The 24,201-nt window shown below is 48.8% G+C and overlaps 1 protein-coding gene across 1 annotated transcript in view; it reads right to left on the reverse strand.

The window, feature by feature from the left end:
- LOC142488319 (uncharacterized) overlaps window positions 1-17,105 on the reverse strand; it is a 96,242-nt gene extending 79,137 nt beyond the window's left edge. The window contains exons 1-2 of the mRNA XM_075588685.1: window positions 16,998-17,105; window positions 16,391-16,892 (exon numbers count right to left, since the gene is read on the reverse strand). Of these exons, the coding sequence (XP_075444800.1) occupies window positions 16,391-16,892; window positions 16,998-17,105 (610 nt within the window). The remainder of the gene's footprint in view (window positions 1-16,390; window positions 16,893-16,997) is intronic.
- Window positions 17,106-24,201: the final 7,096 nt, after the last annotated feature.

Here is a 24,201-nt window from a genome sequence, read left to right on the forward strand (position 1 = left end):
AATTCCCCCGCTTACCGGCGAGACAGGCCGGTCACGTGAGCGGTTCGCCCAATGAGGGCGAACCAGCTCCGTGACTTCACTGGCCCGCCCCCGGCCAGTGACGCGCCCGCCCCCTGACGGCCTGCTGAGAGCGCTTGCGGTAAGCAACCGCAAGGCCAGGGAAAGTACCCGCTTTCCCTGAGCCTCAGCACGCCAGCGGTAAGCGTGTCCGAGGCCTTATGTGCGATGTAACCAAATGTACTATCCATACCCAATAGGTTGCACCCCAGGAACGAGAGTTATACTTAACCCCTTGGAAAATGACAAGATGCTATAAAATATTTATAGAAATATATATATATATATATATATCAACCCCACACTGATGAGACCCATCAAGGTCGAAACAGCTGTCTGTGGGTGGTTTTCTGGGTATGCACCTTAACCCTGGCTGTGCTCAAAGCTGTGACCATGCAGCAAGCTTAAGCCTATAGGGAACCATGTTAAAAATGGTTATTGAGGCAAAAAGTGACACTGTGTGCTCATTTGCATGTCATTTCCCAGAATCCCTTGCTGCAGTGGAAGTGCTGTATGCTGGGTGATAATGGGGAAAGGCGGGGTTGCAGACCTGCCTAAGACATGCAGATGAGCATACAGCTATATTTGCATATTTGCTTTCCTGTGGAGGGTTTTTGTCACTTTTTTTACTCACCATAACTTAACTCAGTAGTATGGTTTGGCCTATCCCATAAGCCTCTCTTGCATTCCCAGTAAAATCAACCCCACACTGATGAGACCCATCAAGGTCGAAACAGCTGTCTGTGGGTGGTTTTCTGGGTATGCACCTTAACCCTGGCTGTGCTCAAAGCTGTGACCATGCAGCAAGCTTAAGCCTATAGGGAACCATGTTAAAAATGGTTATTGAGGCAAAAAGTGACACTGTGTGCTCATTTGCATGTCATTTCCCAGAATCCCTTGCTGCAGTGGAAGTGCTGTATGCTGGGTGATAATGGGGAAAGGCGGGGTTGCAGACCTGCCTAAGACATGCAGATGAGCATACAGCTATATTTGTATATATATATATATAAGAAATTGGTTACGAAGGGAGTAGAAATACGACTTTGCCCTAGGGAAGTTATTGACTCTGTGATAGAAGGATAGATAAAGTATTATCCTGGAACTAGACCAGGTTATGTTATTTGGGAAAAGTGGTTCCAGTGTTTGAAGGTAGAGATGAGGGTTGGGATTTGTTGGGACTTGGTGGTTAGATTATTTCGCTGGGAGCGAAGCTAGTGGATGTTTTTGTATGTGTGTCTGTCCTACTCATCACTCTTTATCTTATGAACAGCAAAACTTTGGTCCAGAAGTGCGTTGCAACCCCCCCACCGATGCTATGTCTCTTTTTGGTGATGACAATGTCAGCAGTCCCCCAGAAGAAGAGACCGAAAAAAAGAAATCAACTGGGCCAATACAATGGCCAGAAAGGAATCATGTTATGCACTATGGGACTATTTTTTGGGGCCGGCAGGACTATGATATGGTTAACCGTTCTTTAAAAAGACTGTCTCTAAAGGATAAGAGGGGCTGGGAAGATTGGATATGAGGAAGGTGGGAAGGTCACCCAAGGGCATGTGTCAACCCCAAGGAAAGGATCACAAGTAAGCCATTTTGACTATGGTAGCCATTTTGTCTGTTCCGATATTCTGAGTAAATATAGTATGTAAGATGTATGTGTTGTGCAGTCACTCCTAGGAAATATTCACCCACCCCAACCCCCACTTATTCTCAGAAATAGAATTTGCCCACTTTTCAAATAATGTCCACCCTACCTAAGCAAAGAATACGAAATTGAAAAGCATTAATTATTAAAAGTAGCTCAATTAAGAGAGTTGCGGGAGGTCTAATACCTTTTTAGGAATGTATGATTTATATGCAAAAGGGGATTTCTTAGTAGTCAATATAGATGCCGGTTTTTTGTTATTTTCACATACATAGAGTTACTTTATATTTCTGGCCTAATACATATAGGTTTTCCTTGTTCAATTAGGGGGGGGGGGGCACGCTCAGGGCCACTTTATGGTCCATGAGGTGTGGAGAAAGAGAAAAAGTATGATGACAGAGAGCGGGGGGGGGGGGGGGGAAGATAGGGAGAGAGGGGGAGGGGGGGGAGGGTTCATCTTGCTGCTGTCAAAATAAAGGAGATTAATTTCCATACTGGGCGATCGAGCTCCTCTTTCAGTCTGCCCAGAATGAAGGTCAGTGGATCCATAGGAATTGTGAGACCTGTGATCTCTTTTATTAAATCTTGTATTGTAAGCCAGTATTTTTGGATCTCTAAACAAAGCCACCAGATATGGGCCATGTCCCCTCTATGTCCACAGCCTCTCCAGCATAGGTCTGATGCCAGAGGGTAGATTTGCTTTAGCCTCACTGGGGTAAGATACCAGTGATACATTATTTTGTAAATATTCTCCTTCACCGTGGTACATATGGATGTTCCTGAGGCTGTGTCCCATATGTCTTCGCAGTCCTCCCGGTCTATAACTATGTTCAATTCTGCTGCCCACTTGAGCATATAATCGTGTGCGGTTGGATTTGCTGGGTTCTCCATGCCAGCATATATTTGCGTTATTAGACCTTTTTTTTTTTAAAATCTTTTTTTCCTTTATTGGAGACACATATAAAGATTACAAACAGAGGTTACAATCAATATGATACATTTAGCATTGAGGGCAGCGGTACATGACTGTGAGGCGAGTCAAGGGTCTCAATAAATCGTTTTTTTGGTTTATTAGTATGAAAAGGGAGGGCCTCAGGGCGGGGCGACAGATGGGGACGACAAGAGAGGGGGAAGATGGGGGGGGGTGTAGTGGGCTTGCACTCCTCTCTTTCCGCCTTTTCAGTTGGTTGGCTATTCGTTAGGACTTATTAGGGGGGGAGGGTTCCCAGGCTGATCCAGGGTTCCCATGTGTTATAGAATTGTGGCATTTTTTGTTTTAGCATGGCCGTTAATTTTTCCATAGTCATTACTGTATTTATTCTATTCACCACAGTCCTCCTTGAGGGTGCCTTTAGTTGCTTCCAGGCCGCCGCCACCGAGCATCTTGCCGCCGTAAGTATAGCGGCAGTCAGCCTGGCCGCGGGGGCTGGGAGGTCCTCTATTGGTTTGCCCAGCACGTATGTCAGGGGGTCCACGGGAACCTCCAGGCCCAGGGTTTCATCCAGGAGTCTTTGAATTCTAGACCAGAACTGCTGGATCTCAGGACATGTCCACCAAATGTGGGCCATGTCGCCCTTTTGTCCACATCCTCTCCAGCACAGGTCAATTGCGCCGGGGAAGATCTGGTTCAGTCTACTCGGGGTCAGGTACCACTGAAATAGTATTTTGTATATATTTTCTTTTGTGACGGAGCAAATTGAGGTTTTAGAGGCTGAGTCCCAGATGTCCTCCCAGTCCTCAAGGTCTAGAGTTATGCCGAGATCTACACACCATTTTTGCATATAAGTATGGGTGGGTGGGGGACGGGAGTTCTCTATTATGCTGTAGAGTTTTGAGATTAGCCCTTTCTGATACTCTCTTACTTGACAGAGGGACTCAAATTTGGTATGGGGGGGGAATTTTGAGGATGGGGATAGAGCTCTAAGGAAATGCCGTATCTGTAGAAATGCGAATATGGGGAAATGGGGGGCTGATAATTTATTTTTGAGCTCCTGGAAGGACAGAGCTTCATCATTCTCTAGCAGATCCGCAACCATGCTAATGTCCAGGTCCTGTAATAGACCGATCTGGGCTTGGGAGCAACCCGGAGGGAATTCAGGATTCCCAAGTATGGGGGTGAGTTGGGAGGGGGATGAAGTTAGGCCGTATTTCCCTCTATTTTTGGACCACATAGACCATGTGCATTTCATCGCTCAGAGCTCAAGTTTCTGAGGAGGTTTTTCCTTGTACTCTGGGGACCATAGTACTGCACCGACACACTTTATTCGAGCAAATACCCGGTATGTACCTGGCAGATACCTGGAATGCGCCACTCCTAACCTCTGACAAGCCCCGTTGCATTTGCCTTCCCAGCCTGGGTTCATGCCTGGCTGACGGGCGGCTGATCTGTTAAATGATAATGATTAGGATTTAATAGGCTGCAATGCTTCGCGTGTCTACCAGATGGCATAAATTCATGAATTGTAATGCAGTTTATATATATATACTGTGCAGTATTGCAGCCAGCGGGAATAAAATGCTTCAATCCCTGCCGGAAAATAACTCAATGCACTCGGGCAGAAACCAGTCACAAACCTCAATACACCCGGGTATACCCGAATTCGTGGGACTAGCCAAGCTCGAATAAAGTGTGTCGCCAGTGTAGTACTGGTAGGGGGACGGGGGACGTGTGGCTAGACTCTATTTCCAGCCAGCAGGCCGAGCTCGGAGGGTTGTTCCAAACCACTGCCTGCCTGAGTTGGGCCGCGTGGTAGTATTTGATCACGTCAGGCGCCCCCAGTCCACCTCTCGTCTTTGCGGCCATGAGCACTGACCTCGGGACTCTAGTTTTGCACTGTTTCCATATGAAACGCAGGATTTGTGATTGTATATTTCTTAATTCGGCTAGGGGAATTGGAATTGGGAGCGTTTGGAAATAATACAATAGACGGGGGAGGATATTCATTTTGGCGGAGACGATTCTGCTAAACCAGGAAATCTGGTATGTGTTCCAGACCTCTAGGTCTCTCTTGATTTGGCTAAATAGAGGGGGGTAGTTAGTTTTGCATAGGGAGCTGTACATTCTAGTAATTTTTATCCCTAGGTATTTTATGTGGGTGGAGCTCCACTTATATTTGTAGTTTAATTGGAGAAGTTTCCAGGTGGATTCGGGGAGGGATATATTCAATGCTTCAGATTTGTCTGTGTTTATCTTATAATCTGAGACCTGACTAAATTGGTCTAGCAGTTTCTGCAGGTTGGGGAGGGAGATATGTGGGTCAGCTAAGGTCAGAATGACGTCATCTGCGAAAAGGGATATTTTATAGTTCTTGTCGGCTATGTTTATGCCTGTGATATCTGGGTCAGCTCTAATTTGGGCTGCTAGTGGTTCGATTGAGATTGCGAAAAGCAGTGGGGATAGGGGGCAACCCTGCCTGGTTCCGTTTCTTATGTGGATCGGACTGGATTGTCCTCCCGGCAGTTTTAAGTACGCAGTGGGGTTCTGGTATAATGCTCGGACCCCTTCGAGGAACGGGCCTGAGAAACCGAATTTAATCATTGTTTGATCAAGGAAGGACCATTTGATCCGGTCAAAGGCCTTTTCGGCATCTAGACTGAGAATCATGGCCTGGAGTTTATTGAGGTGCACGTGGTCGATGATATTGATGATTTTACGGCTGTTGTCAGAGGCCTGTCTTCCTGACACGAAACCCACTTGGTCTATATGAATTAGTCTGGGGAGAATAGGGTTTAGCCTGTTTGCGAGGATCTTGCTAAAGAGTTTTAGGTCTGTGTTAAGTAGGGAGATTGGTCTGTAGTTACCGCATTGCAGCGGGTCCCTTCCTTCCTTATGAATAATAGCTAAGTTGGCAGCGGAAATTGTGCCCGGGATCGGGTCTCCCTCTAGGAAGGAGTTGAACATATCAAGTAGATAGGGGGAAAGAGACAATCTAAATTATTTATAATAAGCGTTTGAAAAGCCATCAGGACCAGGGGTTTTGGCTATCTTAAGGGTGCTTATGGCTTGTGCCAGTTCCTCCTGCGTGATTTTGTGGTTCAGGGCTTTGAGCTCCTCGTCAGTAAGAGAGGGTAGGTTGCATCGCGCCAGAAATTGCGAGGCAGAGTCTACCGCTGTTGGATCCTGGTTGGGGGGGTGGAGATTGTAAAGCTCTGTGTAGTAGTTAGCAAATTCTTGAGCGATTTCTTTTTCCACATAAGTAGTGTGGCCACTGAAACACAAAGAAAGACAAAAGCGCAAACGCACATAGTGAAGTTTGTAAAAATATGGGTGTATAATTGTTTAGGGTATAATATCTGCGTACATCAGATTAGTGGGTAATAAGCATTTCATGTACAATACATGAGTTTACCACACGCCGCACTGCCGCCTCCAGGCCTCAGGAGTTCTCTCTCACAACATCCAGGACAAGCTACCACAGCTGTAGCATGGAACCTCCGCTGCGGTGCTGCGTCCCGATCGATATCCTTCCCCAATCGCTGCCGTCACCACCGCTCACTCCTCGGATCTGCCTCCGACCGCCACTGCACCTCGGAGCAGTGTGATGATAAGTCACGTGTCCCGCGGGGTTTTTCGACCGGCCGCAAAGGGAGGTTGGGGCGTAAAGCGTGATGGTAGCTTTACTGCAGTATGCCGAGTGCAGCTCTTGGCATGAAATCAGTCCAATGCAGATATACCACACAGAGTGTGGAGATACAGTTCTAGGACTTTTAAAAACCTTATCCAACGCGTTTCGAAGCTTACGCTTCTTCTTCAGGGATAAATTGAACTAGGTTAAGAGCATATTTATACCCTTAGACCGCCGCTGATTGGTCAGAATCAGAGGTATCTACACCAATCTGATCCTCACCAGGCATCATCCCACAGGTGTGGGTGTTTGAAGTGCTTACTTCTTAATGTGCTCTGGTGGGTTGACCTTTTCAGTGCCGGTCCAGGGGTATGGTTAAAACACATTACATTTTTATTATATATTCAACTTATTATGTTTGTTTTATTTCAGAGCCTTTGAAATATTCACAATCATTGGCATTTTTATTAATGTGATTTTTATCAATGTATTTTATTAATGTGTTTTATAAGTTGAATATATAATAAAAATGTAATGTGTTTTAACCATACCCCTGGACCGGCACTGAAAAGGTCAACCCACCAGAGCACATTAAGAAGTAAGCACTTCAAACACCCACACCTGTGGGATGATGCCTGGTGAGGATCAGATTGGTGTAGATACCTCTGATTCTGACCAATCAGCGGCGGTCTAAGGGTATAAATATGCTCTTAACCTAGTTCAATTTATCCCTGAAGAAGAAGCGTAAGCTTCGAAACGCGTTGGATAAGGTTTTTAAAAGTCCTAGAACTGTATCTCCACACTCTGTGTGGTATATCTGCATTGGACTGATTTCATGCCAAGAGCTGCACTCGGCATACTGCAGTAAAGCTACCATCACGCTTTACGCCCCAACCTCCCTTTGCGGCCGGTCGAAAAACCCCGCGGGACACGTGACTTATCATCACACTGCTCCGAGGTGCAGTGGCGGTCGGAGGCAGATCCGAGGAGTGAGCGGTGGTGACGGCAGCGATTGGGGAAGGATATCGATCGGGACGCAGCACCGCAGCGGAGGTTCCATGCTACAGCTGTGGTAGCTTGTCCTGGATGCTGTGAGAGAGAACTCCTGAGGCCTGGAGGCGGCAGTGCGGTGTGTGGTAAACTCATGTATTGTACATGAAATGCTTATTACCCACTAATCTGATGTACGCAGATATTATACCCTAAACAATTATACACCCATATTTTTACAAACTTCACTATGTGCGTTTGCGCTTTTGTCTTTCTTTGTGTTTCAGCTGCAGATCACCCATCGATTTAGAGGTTGTATTATGTTTTAAAATAACACAACGGTGGTGAAGGGTTAAACATTAGAATTAATAATTTGCGCACTCTATTTGTTTTGTTATATAAGTAGTGTGGCCGCCTTTGGTGCGGATTCTTGTGATTTGGGCTCTTGCTTTTATACCTCTTAATTTTGACGCTAGGAGTTTGTCGGCCTTATTGCCCTTATCATAAAACCTCTCCACCTCTTCTAATTGGGAGTGTTTCAGTTCAGCTCTTGTTTTGTCAAGCGTTCTGAGTAACCTTTTGGAGGGGGCCTTTTTGTGTTGTTGTTTGAGGGTAAGTATTTTGTCAGTTAACGCCTTCTGTGCTTTTAGTTTAGTCTTTTTCTTATAGGAAGCTAGGGAGATTAGGTCGCCTCTGATTATTGCTTTGTGGGCTTCCCACAACGTTGACGCTGCGGAGACCGACCCTTTGTTTAGTTAAAAAAATGAGGCTAATTTGTGTTGGATTGATTCTACAATTTGTGGGTCGTTAAGGAGGGAGTCATTTGGTTTACAGTTATACGAGGAGTTCTTTACAAAAGGTAGGGAGAGGGTCAAATCGACCGGGGCATGGTCAGACCATGTGATCGGGCCTATATTGGAGTGGGAGGCCGCCTGGAGAACATTTGTGGTACCTAGCAAATAGTCGATCCGCGAGTAGGACTGATGTGGGGCCGAGAAGAACGTGTAGTCCCTCTGGCCTACGTGCTGGGCCCTCCAAATATCCATGAGGGAGGGGAGGGAGGGGAGTGGGGGGTCAAGGGGGGGAGGAGGGGGGGCGTATGAGAGTGGGTGGTGGTAGTGCCATTTCTCTGTACACAGTCTTATTTCACTTCCTTTTGGTATACATCATGTTAGGCTGTGGTTTTGTACAAACACATGCAATACAGTGGACAACGCCTGTAATCTAAAACTTCAATGCAACCCGGGGTGGGGGATGTAAGGGGGGGGTTGGGGGAGGAGGGGAGGGAGGGGGGGTGAGGGAGGGGGGGAGGGGGGTTTTGGAGGGGGGTGAGTGGGGGAGGGGGGGGAGGGGGGAGGGAGGGGGGGTGTACGAGAGTGGGTGGTGAGAGTGCCATTTCTCTGTAAGCATTCCTTGGGGGGGGAGAGAGGGGGGCGGGAGAGAAAGAGGAGGGGGGGAGGGGGGGAGAGGGGGGCGGGGAGATGGTCGGGGGGAGGGAGGGGGGGGGAAGAGGGAAAGAGGGAGGGGGAGGGGGGGAAGTGGAAAGGAGCATTGATGGTAGTCCTTAAACATATACATTGATTAATAGGCCTGTCTGTGTGAGCTATAGTTCGGCGTCTCGAGCCCCTGAGGGGTTTGCGAGATTCCAGCAACAGTTCCGGTTGACCTCTCGGGTCCGGGGATACATGGGGCATCTGGGGGGGGAGGGAGGGGGAGGGGGGGAGGGGGCAAGGATTGTTGTGGCTAAAGTGGGGGCCCTTCAGCAGATGACGACAGTTTGTAATGTTCTGGCGATCTCTTGGGTATGACTCTGGATCTGTTATAGTGTGCGTATATGGTACACTTGTGGCGAGTTGGGGGTTGGGTACGGGGGGGGGGTCGTTAAATCTGTTGAGGGGGTCGAGTGGAGGGGGGGGGGGGGGCATCTGTGTTCATACGACCTGAGTTCCGCGGCTTTCAGCGAGGGGAGCGAAGCGTCCGCGGGAAGTTTCTTGAGCTTGTGACCCTGCATTTGCAAGTATCCTGGAGCTGCGGAGTTTCCTTCGTTGGGGGTCAAAGTCGGGGAGGGGGGGAGAGGGTTCGCTACTCGTTGGGGCAACTCTGCGGATTTGGCCCTTTAAGGCCCCCCCACCATGCCGGGGGAGAGGGACCGTTGGAGGTGGCGACGCTGCGGACAGCGGCCCTCGGCTCATCCTGGACTGGTCCTGCAGGCGGAGGGAACTTCGGCGCTATCTCCCGGCAGTCGTTCCACGAGGACCTCTGATCTGCGATGGAGGTCGGGCACCAGCTGGATCGTGACGGGTATCGATGCAGAGGGGGAAGGAAGGAGAGAGGTAAGGGGAGGGAGGGGAGGAGAGGGGGGGGAAAGGTGGGGGGTGTGGGGGGAGGGGGGTAAGACAGGGGTCGGGTGGGGGGAGGGAGAGGGGGAGGGGGGACACCCCGGGTGGGCCTTCGTTGGAGCGGGTTAGGGGGTACTGTTAGGGAGAGATGGTGAGGGTGGGGTGGGTGTCAGGCAGGGATGGAGCTCGACGAGAGCGTAGAGGCATCCGGGCCTTTCGGGCGCTGCGTTGCAAGCCTTGTGGCTCAGTTGGACTTTTGGCTTGCGAGTCTTTCAGAGGCTCTGGGTGTTTCGGCAGGTTCGGATCGTGCTGCTCGGGGAGGACGTTCCTCTTTTTCTTCCCCTCTTGGGTGGGCGATGCCGATAGCTTTGAGGAAGTCGCTGATGTCCTCCGGGTCGGAGATGGTATAAAATCGACCGTTCCTCGGGACAATAAGTTTGAAGGGGAAGCCCCAGCGGTAGGATACTCCGCGGTCCCTGAGGAGATTTGTGAGAGGCTTCATCCCCAATCGCTTCAGGACAGTTGAACGGGATAAGTCACTGAATATCTGGATCGTGCAGTTGTCCATTTTGACATCCCCCGCTCTTCTCGCAGCCACGGAGATTTTCTCTTTTGCCGTGTACACGTGATATTTCACTATCACGTCCCTGGGGCGGTTAGGGTCGGGCGATTTGGGACCGAGGGCCCTGTGTGCCCTATCCAGCTGGAGCTCGTGTTCGGTGAGGTCGGGAACAAGCGTCAGGAACATCTTCCTGAGGTAAGGCTGGAGGGATTCAGGAGAGACTGCTTCAGGGATCCCCCTGAACCGCAGGTTCTGCCTACGATCCCTGTTCTCGTGGTCCTCTATAGTGTTCTTGAGGGCAGCAATCTCATTCCCCATTCTGGTCATGTTGTCCTCTAGGTTAGAGTGGGTATCCGCGATCGTGGAGATTTGTGCTTCCACTGCCTCTGTTCGCGCGGTTAGTGTGCTGAGGTCTGACCTTATATCCCGTAGAACCTTCTTGAGGTCTTCCACGAATCCCCTCCTCATCCTGAGGAGAAGAGCCTCAAAAAATGCAGGGTTGAGCTCCTGCTGGGCTGGGATTGCTTGGGTGAGACTTGCGACCTCCGCGGCGTCGTCGTGCTCCTCGGCGCCATCTTGTGATTCCGAGGCCGACTCCATCAGGCGCTGAGTCGGCTAGAAAAACTTTGATACGGGGTTCGGTGCTTTTTTTTGTTGCTTCCCCGTCATGCCTGGCTACTTTAGGGGGGGTGCTGGGCACTTTTTGGGGGGGTATTGTGCCGTCTGGGGTGCTATTCTGGTATCGTTATGGGGAGGGTGTCAGGAGCTCTCTTCCTACCCTTCCATTCATGGTGACGTCACCGGAAGTCCCGTTATTAGACCTTTTTGATGTGTTCCTTCTTGGCACAGTTTCTCAAATTTTGTGGGAGGGGGAAATTTCAACGTTGGGGACATTTTTTGTAGGAAGTGTCGAATTTGGAGAAATTTGAATGTATCTAGGTGAGGTATCAATTTGGTGCGTAATTCTTGGAGACTCAGGAACTGTCCATCGCTCAGCAGATTCGCGACCACCCTGATCCCTAATGATTTAAATGTGTCGAATTGTTTGGTTTCACATCCTGGGGGGAATTTAGGATTGTTGAATAGTGGGGTTAATTGTGAACTGAGGGAGGAGAGCTGGAATTTAGTTTTGGCTTTCGCCCATATTTCCCATGTGTGTCTCATCGCTCCCAGTTCGAATTTGGGTGCCATATCAGTTCCCCTGTCACCGCACCAAAGATAAGCTTGCAGAGAAGGCGTTCTGGAGTAGTGAGATTCAATTGCTAGCCAACAGAGGTGGTCTGGGTCCGAGTTCCACATGACCGCCTGTCTTAGTTGGGCTGCCTGATAATATTTAACAATGTCCGGGACCCCCAATCCTCCTTTTGTCCTGGGCGCCATAAGAACCAACCTAGATACCCTGGGTCTCTTCCCTTGCCAGATAAATTGAAAAATGTTATTTTGGATAGTCTTTAGTTCAGAGCCAGGGATATGGATCAGGAGCGTCTGAAAAAAGTATAATAATCTGGGGAGTATATTCATTTTTACTGAGATCATCCTCCCGATCCATGAGATCTGGTAGCTTTCCCAATTATCCAAGTCTTTTTTAATTTTCTTAAAGAGGTTTGGATAGTTATTTTGGTACAGAGAGTCGTAATTCCTTGATACATGTACTCCCAGGTATTTGATGTATGAAGGGCTCCACTTATAGTTAAAGTTTTGTTTCAATGTCCGCATCTCGGGCTCTGACAAATTTAGGTTGAGGGCTTCTGATTTATCACTATTAATTTTATATCCTGATATTTTATCAAATTCCATTAATTCCTTGTGGAGATTAGGAAGAGAGATCTGGGGTTGCGTTAACGTTAGGATAATATCATCTGCGAATAACGAGACTTTATAATTTTTTCCGCCAATTGGTACCCCCTGTATATTTTTGTTGTCTCGTAATTTTAGACGCCAGAGGTTCAATTGTTAGGGCGAACAGGAGGGGGGATAGGGGGCATCCTTGTCTTGTTCTATTTGTTATGTTGAATTTCTTAGCGGATCTGCCCGGGAGTTTCACCACCGCAGATGGGCTGCGGTATAGTGCTCGGACTCCCTCTAGATACGTATCTTTGAAGCCGAATTTCTGCATTGTTTTGTCAAGAAATAGCCAATCGATTCTGTCAAACACCTTCTCTGCATCTAAGCTTAACAGAACCGCTTTGGTAGCTGTGAGGTGGGCATGGTCAACGATATTTATAATTTTGCGGGTGTTATCTGAGGCTTGTCTGCCTGAGACAAACCCCACCTGGTTGTTGTGGACGAGTCTCGGTAAGAACGGATTAAATCTATTTGTCAGGATTTTGCTGTAAAGCTGGAGATCGTTGTCTAGTAGAGAGATTGGTCGATAACTCCCACAGAGCAGTGGATCCCTACCCTCTTTGTTTATTATGGCTAGGTTGGCCTGCGTCATTGATGGGGGGATTGGGTTGCCCTCCATGAATGAGTTAAATAAGCTAACCAGGTGTTTAGATAGGATCGGGGAGAACCTTTTATAATAGACATTGGAGAAGCCATCGGGGCCAGGGGCTTTCGAGATTTTTAATGTTTTTATTGCGTCCACCAACTCTTTTTGGGTGATCTTTGCATTAAGCGTCAGATTTTCCTCCTCTGTTAATGTGGGCAGGGGGCAATCCGATAGGTAATTACTAATGGGTTCAGAGGTGGGTATCCCCGCCTTCCCTCCCTGAGCCCTAAGGTTATAGAGTTTAGTATAGAATGCGGTAAATTCTTCCGCTATTTTTTGCTCATTATAGATTATTTCCCCCCGATCTGTTCTTTATCGCAGTGATCTGGGAGCGTTTCTGTATACCTCTTAGTTTGCTAGCCAAAAGTCTGTCGGCCTTGTTGCCCTTGTCATAGTATTTATGGCCAGTCCATGTGAGGGCTTTTTCTACATCTTCCATTTGGGACTGTTTTAGCTCGTTTCTGGCTGCGGTCAAGGTTTTGTAATTTTTTTTTCGAGGGGTTGGATTTATGCTGCTGTTCCAGCTTTGTAATTTTATTTGTCAAATCCGTTATTAGTTTTGCCTTGGCCTTCTTTCTGTGGGATGCAATTGATATAAAAATTCCCCTGATTGCTGCCTTATGGGCTTCCCACAGAACCGCCGGAGATTCGACTGTACCAACGTTGAGAGCGAAATACTCCCTAAGAGCCGCTTTAATTTCTTTTTCTACTGCCGGGTGGTTCAGTAGGGAGTCATTCAGCTTCCAAGTGTAGGAGGTCAATTTTTGAAATGGGGTTGAAAGAGTTAGTGTGATAGGGGCATGATCTGACCAAATAATGGGGCCTACATCCGAATTGGTGGAGGCTTCCAGAACATTTTTGGTAGCAAAAAAATAGTCTATACGAGAGTGTGATTGGTGTGGCGCCGAATAAAAGGTGTAGTCTCTTTGGCCCTGGTGTTGGATTCTCAAATGTCCATTAAGGAGTATTCCCTAGTGATCGCTTTGAATTGTCTCTCCATTTTCTGGGAGGAACCTCTTGGTGAGCGATTTAGAGTTGAGACTCTATCCTCTGTGGAGTTTATCACCATATTAAAATCCCCACCTATAATCAAAGAGTATAGGTTGTTAGGATCAATCTTCTCTAACACTGTTTTTAAGAATTCTGTTTGATTTTCCTTTGGTGCATTGATGTTGACCAGAGCGATTGCTGTACCCGCAAGTGAGCCATATACCATTAGAAATCTACCCTCTGGATCTGAAGTTGTTTTGGTTATATTGAATGGGGTTCCTTGTCTGAGTAGGATAGCTACTCCAACGTTTTTTACTATTAAATGATGAGAAGAAACCCGTCGGGAATACATTGCTAATTAATTTGGGCAGCTCTTGAGATGCAAAGTGCATCTCCTGGAGGAAGATGATATCTCCCTTAGACCTTTTCAGCTCCTGGAACGCTAGTTTTCTTTTTGTGTTATTGTTCAAACCTTTCACATTCAGTGAAACAAGTTTAATTGCTGACTGATTAGCCATTTGGGTGTTGGACTGTTATTCCCATTGGGATGGCGCCCTTCCCACCGGGAGGATCCTTATATCTTAGATTGGAGATCATTTTAATCTCATTTTGGGGTCGTTTTCTGCATGTGGAGTTCAGGTTGGCCCGACGAGGGGTTGGGGGGGTGGGAATGGGTGAGGGGAGCGGGGGGGAGAGAGTCTGCTGGGACAGAATCAGCAGCAAGAGGTAAAGTAGGATGAGGTCTGCTAGGGACCTCCCGTGGATACCGCCGGGATTGGGTACCGGCATTTGGGTGTATGGTCCAATGGGGGGGGGGGATCCAATGGCTCAGGTACGGGCGTGCAGGGAGGACGCGGACCCAGGTATTTGCTTGATGTAAGCTCTTCTTTGGTGTGGAAGGGGGGGGGGGAATGGGGAGCTCGAGTTATCTCCTATATCCTGCAGTCGTTCTTATAGACTTAGGACCGGTGGGGGGTGGGGGAGACACGGGACAGGGAGGTGGGGGGGGGGCAGGCGGAGATCCAAGTGGGTAGGAAGCCGAGGAACACATCACGAATATGGTATCAGAACCCATGTCGTGCACAGAAACAGTTCTTCCAGCACCTTATTGGGGGGGGGGGGTAGAAAGAAAGAGGGGGGGATGAGGGGAGGGGAATGCAGCAAAGGGTTGACTGGTGATTCCGAAACTGCTTTTGAGTAACTTTAATACATACAGGCATTTGCAGCATAAGGTGTAACCATAGATATAGCCGTAAACATAGATGCCGTTTTTAACGCTACTAAAGACGCTATTTTAAGGCTCAGTAGCAAATAGCAACAAATTAGAGCAACAGTATTGCAAAATTGTATGGCACTAGATTATCTGTTGGCAGCACAAGGAGGGGTTTGTAAGTTAGTAGGTAAAGAATGTTGTGCTTATATTGACAACCAATCAAAAAAAAAGCATACACAATGTAACTGTTTCATACGCCCATAATATAAATTATCTTCAACTGTGCATGCAATGTCTTGTATATAATGTATACCCTGCTCATTATGTAACTGTATTTGTAAACATGTATTATTTGTCTTAACTCTGTGCCCAGGACATACTTGAAAACGAGAGGTTACTATTACTTCCTGGTAAAATATTTTATAAATAAATAATATAGACACTCTAGCAGAAATTCAATTTAGAATGCGAGAGGAACCAAAAGGGTTTCGAATGGACCTTTGGCCTTGGAAATTGGCTAGGTGCATTGGGAATGAAAATTCTTTCTGGAATCATGGCAATCGCAAGTTTATTACTTTGTGTGTATATGTTAATCCAAATGACTAGATGTATAAATCAGCTCTATTTTTGCCAAAGAAAGCTGCTTCTGCTTCTACTGTAGTTCTACCATTATGTATATGTCTCCCACAATGAGAGCGAGAAATACCAATAGTCTTGGTACTCGTCAACCACACATATGTTCATCTCTGATTATCAAACGAGATACCTAAAAGAGATAGGTTTTTGCATTCCCATGGTCTCTTGGAGGTTTTTCCCTTGGTGTTTTTCCTCTCCTGAGTGGTGTGCAGAAGAATAAATGGGCCTGGTCGATTGGATTGTTCTTCCAGAACAAAAGGAGGGTACGTAAGATTAAAAACTGTATCTGTCAGCTATGTTCTTTTCAGGGACTGAATGGGTTAAAACTGTCAAGCTTTATTTTCTCAGAAGACTAGATGGTAAAAGTATTTCAGCTTTGGACCAGCTGTCCCAGGATATCTATTACATAAGAAATAAGATTATAAGAAACAAGACCACTAGTCTTGTTTCTGACCCCATTAGTAGTTATTGACCTTTTATCCCTGTCCCAACCAATGTAGGCCAGATGGTATATGTAATTTTAGATGTATGATCTATACATGGGAACTCAGTTTGTAACAGATGTATGAAATTGACACACAATGTATTGTCCTTGCCTTTGGTATAAAAGTTTCGTCTGTGAACATATTAAACAGAAGAACTCAACCACCTTGTGTGCATTGAATCTTTGCTTCTCCGGGCTCGTAACTATCATATCTGAGACCAGAAGTATATAGCAGGGCCGTGGAAAGCTCCCTGGGTAGAGTGAAAAGGTTTCATGCCCTAGGTCTGATCAAGAAGATTTGACCTATCAGGTTCTATAAGGAAACAAGATTAATTTGGGTGTTTGACTCACATAACTGCCAAATAACCAGATATTCCCCCCTTGCATATTCCAAAGACACCAAAATATCTCCTCTACTCACTTAACAAGCGTGGATCCATGCTTGGAGTGGGCAGTTCTGCACTGGAGGTGCTGGCAGTGCTGCTCTGGAGGTGCTGGTAGTGGACAGGGCTTCTCTGGAGGGGCTGGCAGAGGGCAGTGCTGCTCTGGAGGTGCTGGCAGTGGGCAGTGCTGCTCTGGAGGTGCTGGCAGTGCTGCTCTGGAGGTGCTGGCAGTGCTGCTCTGGAGGTGCTGGTAGTGGACAGTGCTGCTCTGGAGGTGCTGGCAGTGGGCAGTGCTGCTCTGGAGGTGCTGGCAGTGCTGCTCTGGAGGTGCTGGCAGTGCTGCTCTGGAGGGGCTGGTAGTGGACAGTGCTGCTCTGGAGGTGCTGGCAGTGGGCAGTGCTGCTCTGGAGGTGCTGGCAGTGCTGCTCTGGAGGTGCTGGCAGTGCTGCTCTGGAGGGGCTGGTAGTGGACAGTGCTGCTCTGGATGTGCCGGCAGTGGGCAGTGCTGCTCTGGAGATGCTGGCAGTGGGCAGTGCTGCTCTAGAGGTGCTGACCGGAGGTTACTTAATCTATGTGTGTTGGGTTTTAGAATGTGCCTGTATATAAGACAGAATTGGAATGATCAGTTTTTTTGGACAAATATACAGCATTTAGTATCAGCTCTTTCACACCTAAATCATTAACCCCAAAGGAGTCGGAGTAGACAGGGGCACCAAAAAACACATATGGTCCATTCGCAAACAGGAACTTCATTTCAAACACTGCAAAACTTTAATGGCTCAGGATTGTGTCACAACATAACCATCTAGAAAAGTATAACGAGAGTCGGAGATTAACAACCAAAAGACCAGTAAAGTCCTCATAGTGTAACATAGTAACATACTGTACAGTTCCATAGTATGAATAAAAAGCAGATACAGTACATGAGTGAGACTTTGACAGAGTACTGACACACTACAGAGACATCCCGACGAAGTCGCCTTTGTTTGACGAAACGCGTAGGGTTGGTGACGTCATCGTGTTGTGGGTGTGTCTACACGGAGTCCTGGGTGTCCCTGCAATCTAACTAGCTGCATTTTCAAGCGCTGGCAACTATCCTACGCAGGAGCAGAGGACGTGGAGGCACGGATTGACTCAGTCTCCTGGCGCCAACTTGTGACAGGAGTTGGTGGTGGCTACAAGCTGTGCAGATGTACCTTGCCTACCTAGGACCCCCCTCATCCTCGCAGATGACTACACAGAGATTTCTCTCCCACGTATGGTTGCTTTTTTTAATCCTGTAAGTGCATTTCCTTTGGGCTGCAGTTTTTTATTAAATGTACTCATTTGTTTAAACAGTTACGTGCTATGGATCTTGCGCTTCTGTTTGTTTTTTGTTCTTAGATTTGTAGTGGTTGCCTATACCACTCTTATCTGAAGCTGCAAAGACGCTCCCTGGATTATCAATTGGGACCTTTATCTCTCTGGATTTTTCAAGTGGAACATTTATTTTGGACTTACTTTTTATCACTATCACTTTATGGTTTGTAGTTATATGTAGTTAAAAGTGTGTTGATTTATATTAGGATTTTTATTGATTCATATAATATATTATCATTATTCTATTTATATTGTCAATATTATCCACCTGAGCGCTACATAATTTTGTGTTGGTTTTTATATATATACACATTTATACATATACACACACACCACACACACACACACACACACACACACACACACACACACACACACACACACACACACTTTCAACCTTGTGGGTCTCATCAGTGTGAGGTTGGTTGTTGGTTATACTGGCTTCTCAGTTAGAAACAGTCTGTCTGTGAGTGGGTTTATTGGCTTTGCATCTTGTCACGGTAGCTCGTGCAGGGTTATAATATCACTGGGTTGAATTGAATACGACTATGATATGATAAATAAAATGTATTCCTTAGAGGTAAGGTGAACACACATGATTGTACAAATAACACACAGAATATGAACACTAGCGTGGGAAGGGGACATGAAGTAATCAGGATTCAGTTTAGCAATTCATCAGGCATCAGGTATCAGTCAGATGTAATCATGAACAACACTGGGCATAGGGCTTACACTTGTTTTTATGTGATTTCAGCCCTATCCCTTAACATTGGGTGTCAGGTATTGATTAACAATTACCTGCACTCAATTACCTTTTGCCAGCTAATGTGGGAAGCACTTTGGTACCTGCCCCCAGGTAGCTGGCACATCAGTCCAGCCAGAGAGCCTCCCCCAGGGCCCCCCCTCACCACCTGGTGCCTAGAAGACTAGCATTTGGGCAACTGGGCCGGGGCCTCCCTGACTGGAGGTGTGAAATCCAACACTTCACACAGCTACCCATGTTCTGCGTTTCTCCACCCTACCATACTTAATCAAGGGTGGTGAGCCTTTCATTCCTGGGCTTCCCTCAGACACATTGACGCCCCTGGGTCATTAACATTTCTCCTGGCCAGTGGCTTTCGCGGGCTTTGAAATATCAGGGGGACAGGGTAACAGTTTAATATTATACAGATATTAAAATAATCTGTTCTGTAGGTTAGAGCGGACTGAAATTTGCTAGGTCCTCATGCCAGAGGACCCTTGCCATAGTGGCCAAATATCAGCTTTCCACGACCCCCAGAACCAGAGATAATAAAAACACGCTAAAATCCCCTTATTAACGAGGGGCGCATGTGCGACGGGTACGGTGATGGCGGTGTAAGTTAAAAGCTCCGCTACCCGTCGGCAGATAAAGCTAATTAAATACGTTCAAAACCGAGGAGGACTTCCGGTGACGTCACAGCCGATGGTCTGCTAGTGGAAGAGCTCCCGGCGCCCTCACCAATACAGACATCAGAATAAGCTTATCCCACACCTCAAAAACCCTGAAAATCGTCCCCACACCGAGAACAAACACTGGAGAGATGGCAGGGAAGCCGCAGAGAAAGAGCCAATGCCCCGTCACCAAGTTCTTCCCTCCGGCCCAACGCCTAGCTGAGATCAACCCCGAGGAGCAAGATGGCGCCGGTGAAGAACCAGAACACGAGGTGCGCAGCGGCCGACAGAGCCCGACTGACTCAGATCCCCCCGTCTTAAATAAAGATTTTTTTGACGCTTTAATTATTAAAATGAGGAGAGGAGTTCAGGAGGACACGGAAAAGGCCCTCCAAACCATCCGAGCAGAAGTGGAAGCACTGACGGAGCGGACAGAAGATCTGGAAGTAAAGATGGAGGTAGTCTCAAACGAGCAGGCTGAGACTCACGAAGAGGTTCTGAGATGCGGAGATGCGATCCGACACATACAAGACAAACTAGAGGATATGGAGAACAGGGAACGGAGGCAGAACATCCGCCTCAAAAATATCCCTGAAACTATCACCCACGAAGAACTCCAACCATACCTCCGCAGACTTTTCCTGCAGCTCGTCCCTGATCTATCAGATCACGACCTACACACAGACCGTGCCCACAGAGCCCTGGCCCAGAAATCATCGGACCCAAACCGGCACAGAGATGTGGTGCTGAGAATGCACGCATACTCTGCTAAAGACCGCATCATGACAGCGGCCAGAGAACTGAGAACGGTGACCATGGAAGGGGTACAAATCCAACTCTACAACGACCTCTCCCAAATAACAATGAATAAAAGAAATGCGCTACGCCCACTTACCTCCTATCTCAGGGACCAGGGGGTAAAGTATCGATGGGGATTCCCCTTCAAACTAGTGGTGCTCCGCAATGGCCGCCACCACACAGTAACAACCCCTGAAGGCGCTAAGGACTTTCTGAAAGTGCTGGGGATCCCTCTCCCACCGCAGAAGAGCAACCGCCTCAGCACTGAGGAGACGCCGGAGATGACCCCCCAAGAAGTCCCCCGAACATCGGAGAGACTAGCGAGTCAGCGTCTCCGGTGAATCCTGAGGATCCAGCCAACTGCAAGACCCATGAAAACCACAAGAGGCCCCCACAGCCATCCTACACTGAACCAGAGGCCCTAAAGACATCAGCAAATACCCAACACAAGAACCCTCAATGAATAAAACAACCCTTTGGCCACGAGGTCCCCTAGATTACACCCCACGAAACTATCCCCCCCTTCCCGACCCCCCCCCAGCCCCTCTTTCACCCCTCACCACCCCCCCTCTTCTCCTCCCTTTCCCCCACCACTCTTCCCCCCTCCCCCCCCCCCCCCCCCCGCCACCATCTCCTCATAACCCACCCATACCCCCCTTCCCCCCCCCTAGCCCCCCCCTCCCCACCCCTCTATACGCTAAATGTCCACTTACCTTTTCCGCCCCCCCCTGAGTCCGAGGGGAACCGAGGCTCCTCCCGCGGTGTCTCGGACAGCAGCGGGAAGAAACGGCATCCGCAATGATCCCTGCGAGGCGAGTCCCTCTCGCGTCACTCACGCGTCCCGGGGCTGCATCTATGGAGACCCAAGCTCCGGAGACGCGGTCCGGCTGCTGCACACCTCCACAAGCACGTCCGGTCGGCGCTCCTGAAGGACAAGAGGTGCACCGGATCCCCAACCTAAAGATTCACGTGAATCAAGTCAGCAGAACCAGAGACTTCATCTATGGACACTGCATCCCGTGATCCGCTCCCAGAGGCATCCCCCCCCCCCCCCCCTCCCGCAAGTGGCAGGTTGTATGAACAGAAATCTCCCCCCCCCCCCCCCTTCTCTCCCTACGATAAAAGTGATGTACCCGGATATCCCCCATGGAATCCCTATTACCCCAGTCTACCGCGACCCCCCCCGAGCCACACCCCCCCCCCCTCTCCCCGCCAAAACAAAGATGTATACCTTCAAGGTCTTGTCTCAATTGTGCACCTCTACTGAAGCTCTCCCCCAGATCTATATGGCTCCCAACTGAACCCACAATTGTATGGTCCCAATTTGAACCACCCGGTCCCCCCCTCCACCCCCTCCCCTCTTCACCCCATGTATACACCCCCCCCCCCCCCTGAACTGATCCGGACTAGCACTAGACACTATAGCTCTCCCCACAGCAGTAAACATACTATAAAAATCTCAGTAAGCTACAACTATACACCCCCTACCATCGCCCCGACCCAAAACTAAGACCCCCTCGGAGGCTAACCCCAAACAATAGAAAAGGACATACATAATATGTCCCCCCTTCCCCCCCTCCCCTTCTACCCCCCCCCCTCAATATCCAGACTAAACACCATGTAAGATACCCCCCCAAATCTCCCTCCCGCCCCCCTCCCCGTCGCGGATAGCTCTCCCCCCCCCCCTCACCTGCCCCCCTCCCACCTGCCCCCCTCCCACCATAAACGAAGACCTATACTATGTTTATCCAGCTTGTATAGATATATGCCAATATATGAACAACTACTGATTGAATAGAAGAAAATTACATTCTGTAAGAGATTCCTCGGCCTAGGTTTGAGATTCCTCCCAAATGCACTGTTTAAATCCCCTGTTAAGTACACGAACAATGTATGCTCCCCCCCCTGCCCCAGGGCGCCCCCCCCCCACCTATCCCCCCCCCTCCCCCCCCCCCAGAGGAGAAATGTTTTATGTCGAACAAACATGTATTGTTATATACCAATGTTTGAATGTGTATATAATGAGCAGCTGATAATAGTAATGTACAAGGGAAACCTTGGCCTAGGAATGGGACCCCCCCCAGAGAGCAAGGTTTAAACTCGCTGCTAAATGTATGTATACTATATGCTCCCCCCCTCCCCCCAGAGGAGAAATGTCTTATGTCAACCCAACCTATACTGCTATATACCACCGTCTGATCGTATATCCAATGAGCAGTTGATACTAGCAAAGTACAAGAGAAATCTTGGACTGGGAGGAGGACTCCCCCCGAGAGCATTGTTTAATCTAGATGCTAATTATGTGTATACTATATGCTCCCATCCTCCCCCCCCCCCCTCTCCCTAACTCTTCCCCACTCCCCCCCCCCTACCCCGTGTACCCCTGCCCTCTACCCCCCCCCTCCCCCCCTATCCCCTCCCTCCTATCCCCTCACCCCCCCCCTTTCCCCCCCCCTCCTCCCACCTCCCTCCCCCCCCCTCCCCCCCACCCCTACCCCTACCTCCCTCCCCCCCCCCCACCCCTCCCTCCCCCCTCCCCCCCCCCTCCTCCCCACCCCTACCCCCACCGCCCTTCCCCCCTCCCCCCTCCCCACCCCCTCCGCCCTCCCCCCCTTCCCCCCCCCCCCTCCCCCCCCACCCCTACCCCTACTGCCCTTCCCCCCTCCCCCCCCCACCCCTCCCTCCCTCCAACCCCCCCCCCCAACCCTCCCCCCCCCCTCTCCCCCCCCTCCCTTACCCCCCCCTGCCCCCCCCCATCCACCCCCCCACCCCTCACCCTTCCCCAACAATGTTTACTAAAGATGTAAAAGATTGTCTATAGCCCAAACCAAAGGAGAGTAAGGCCTCCATAAGCCAGAGGTGCCCTCCCCTACAAGGGACCCCCCCCCCCCCATAAGCAATGAGGTGGGGGTGCTGGACCCTTCTTTCTGGCTACGGTCCGTGAGTGACGCCCCGAAAGTTCTCCCAGGGGTTTTTATTCCCCATTCCCTTGACATCAAAATGTCAAGAGGAACCTTTTTCGGGCTCCAAGACAGCCCATTCTCTTTCTTGTCCTCTTGTGTCCTCCCCCCCCCACCTCTCCCCCACCACCCCACCCTCCCCCCGTCGACCTCCACCCAATTCCCCTTGTGGGACCACTAAAGACTACCCCCCACAGGCCCAAACAGACGCACGAACCAACCCTGACATGGGAACAATTCAGGGACAGGGGCTTACCCCTAAGACCCCCCCCCCCACACTGATGGCATCGATCAAAATTATTTCCCTGAACGTCAAAGGCCTTAATTCGGTTCGCAAACGCAAACTAGCCCTTCAAGAATTTAAAAAAACTAAAGGGGATATAATTTGTATCCAAGAAACCCATTATAACAATGTAGACCCGCCAAACACATTTAAACACGTATACCCCCAGGCGTTTTTCGCTTCCTCCCCCAGCAAGAAAAGAGGGGTGGCCGTCCTGATTAAAAACAACATCCCATTTGCCCTGACGACAGTAACTAAGGACCCCGAGGGACGGTACATACTCCTCCAAGGTACGCTTTCAGGCTCCCCCTTAGCCATCCTAAATATTTACGCCCCAAACGCCAACCAAACCCAATTCCTACAGAACCTCCTTAGCACCCTCGACCAACCGACGCTCTCTTCCCTTCTCCTAGTCGGAGACGTAAATATGGTACTTAACCCAGCCCAAGACAGATCAGGCCAAACTACTGCCCCATATTCCATCCAACTACAGACAAAAGCCCAAAAATTTCAAGATATCCTCGGGGAGTACTCTCTGACGGATATTTGGCGAGCCCAGCACGTGGGTCAGCGAGACTACTCTTTCTACTCAACCCCCCATCAGTCTTACTCGAGGATCGACTATTTTCTGGGCACCAATAATGTACTCCAGGCATACTCCCACTCCGAAATAGGCCCAATAACGTGGTCCGACCATGCCCCTATCGTACTCACCCTCTCTCTACCTTTCGTCAAGTCCTTAACATACAATTGGAAACTCGACGACTCGCTTCTCAACGACCCACTAGTAGTCAAAACAGTGAAACAAAAACTGTTCACCTTCTTCCAAATAAACAAAGGTTCAGTGCCCTCAGCAGCAACTCTGTGGGAGGCCCACAAAGCCACTATCAGAGGGGAACTTATATCAATAGCCTCCTACAAGAGGAAACTTAAACAGAGAGCCCAGAAGGAACTCACAGATAAAATCCTAGCGCTAGAGCACTCACACAAACAATCCCTATCAAAAAAGGTGTTCAGAACACTTGAGAAAGCG

Source organism: Ascaphus truei, chromosome 2, assembly GCF_040206685.1.
Source record: "Ascaphus truei isolate aAscTru1 chromosome 2, aAscTru1.hap1, whole genome shotgun sequence".
NCBI lineage: Eukaryota > Metazoa > Chordata > Amphibia > Anura > Ascaphidae > Ascaphus > Ascaphus truei.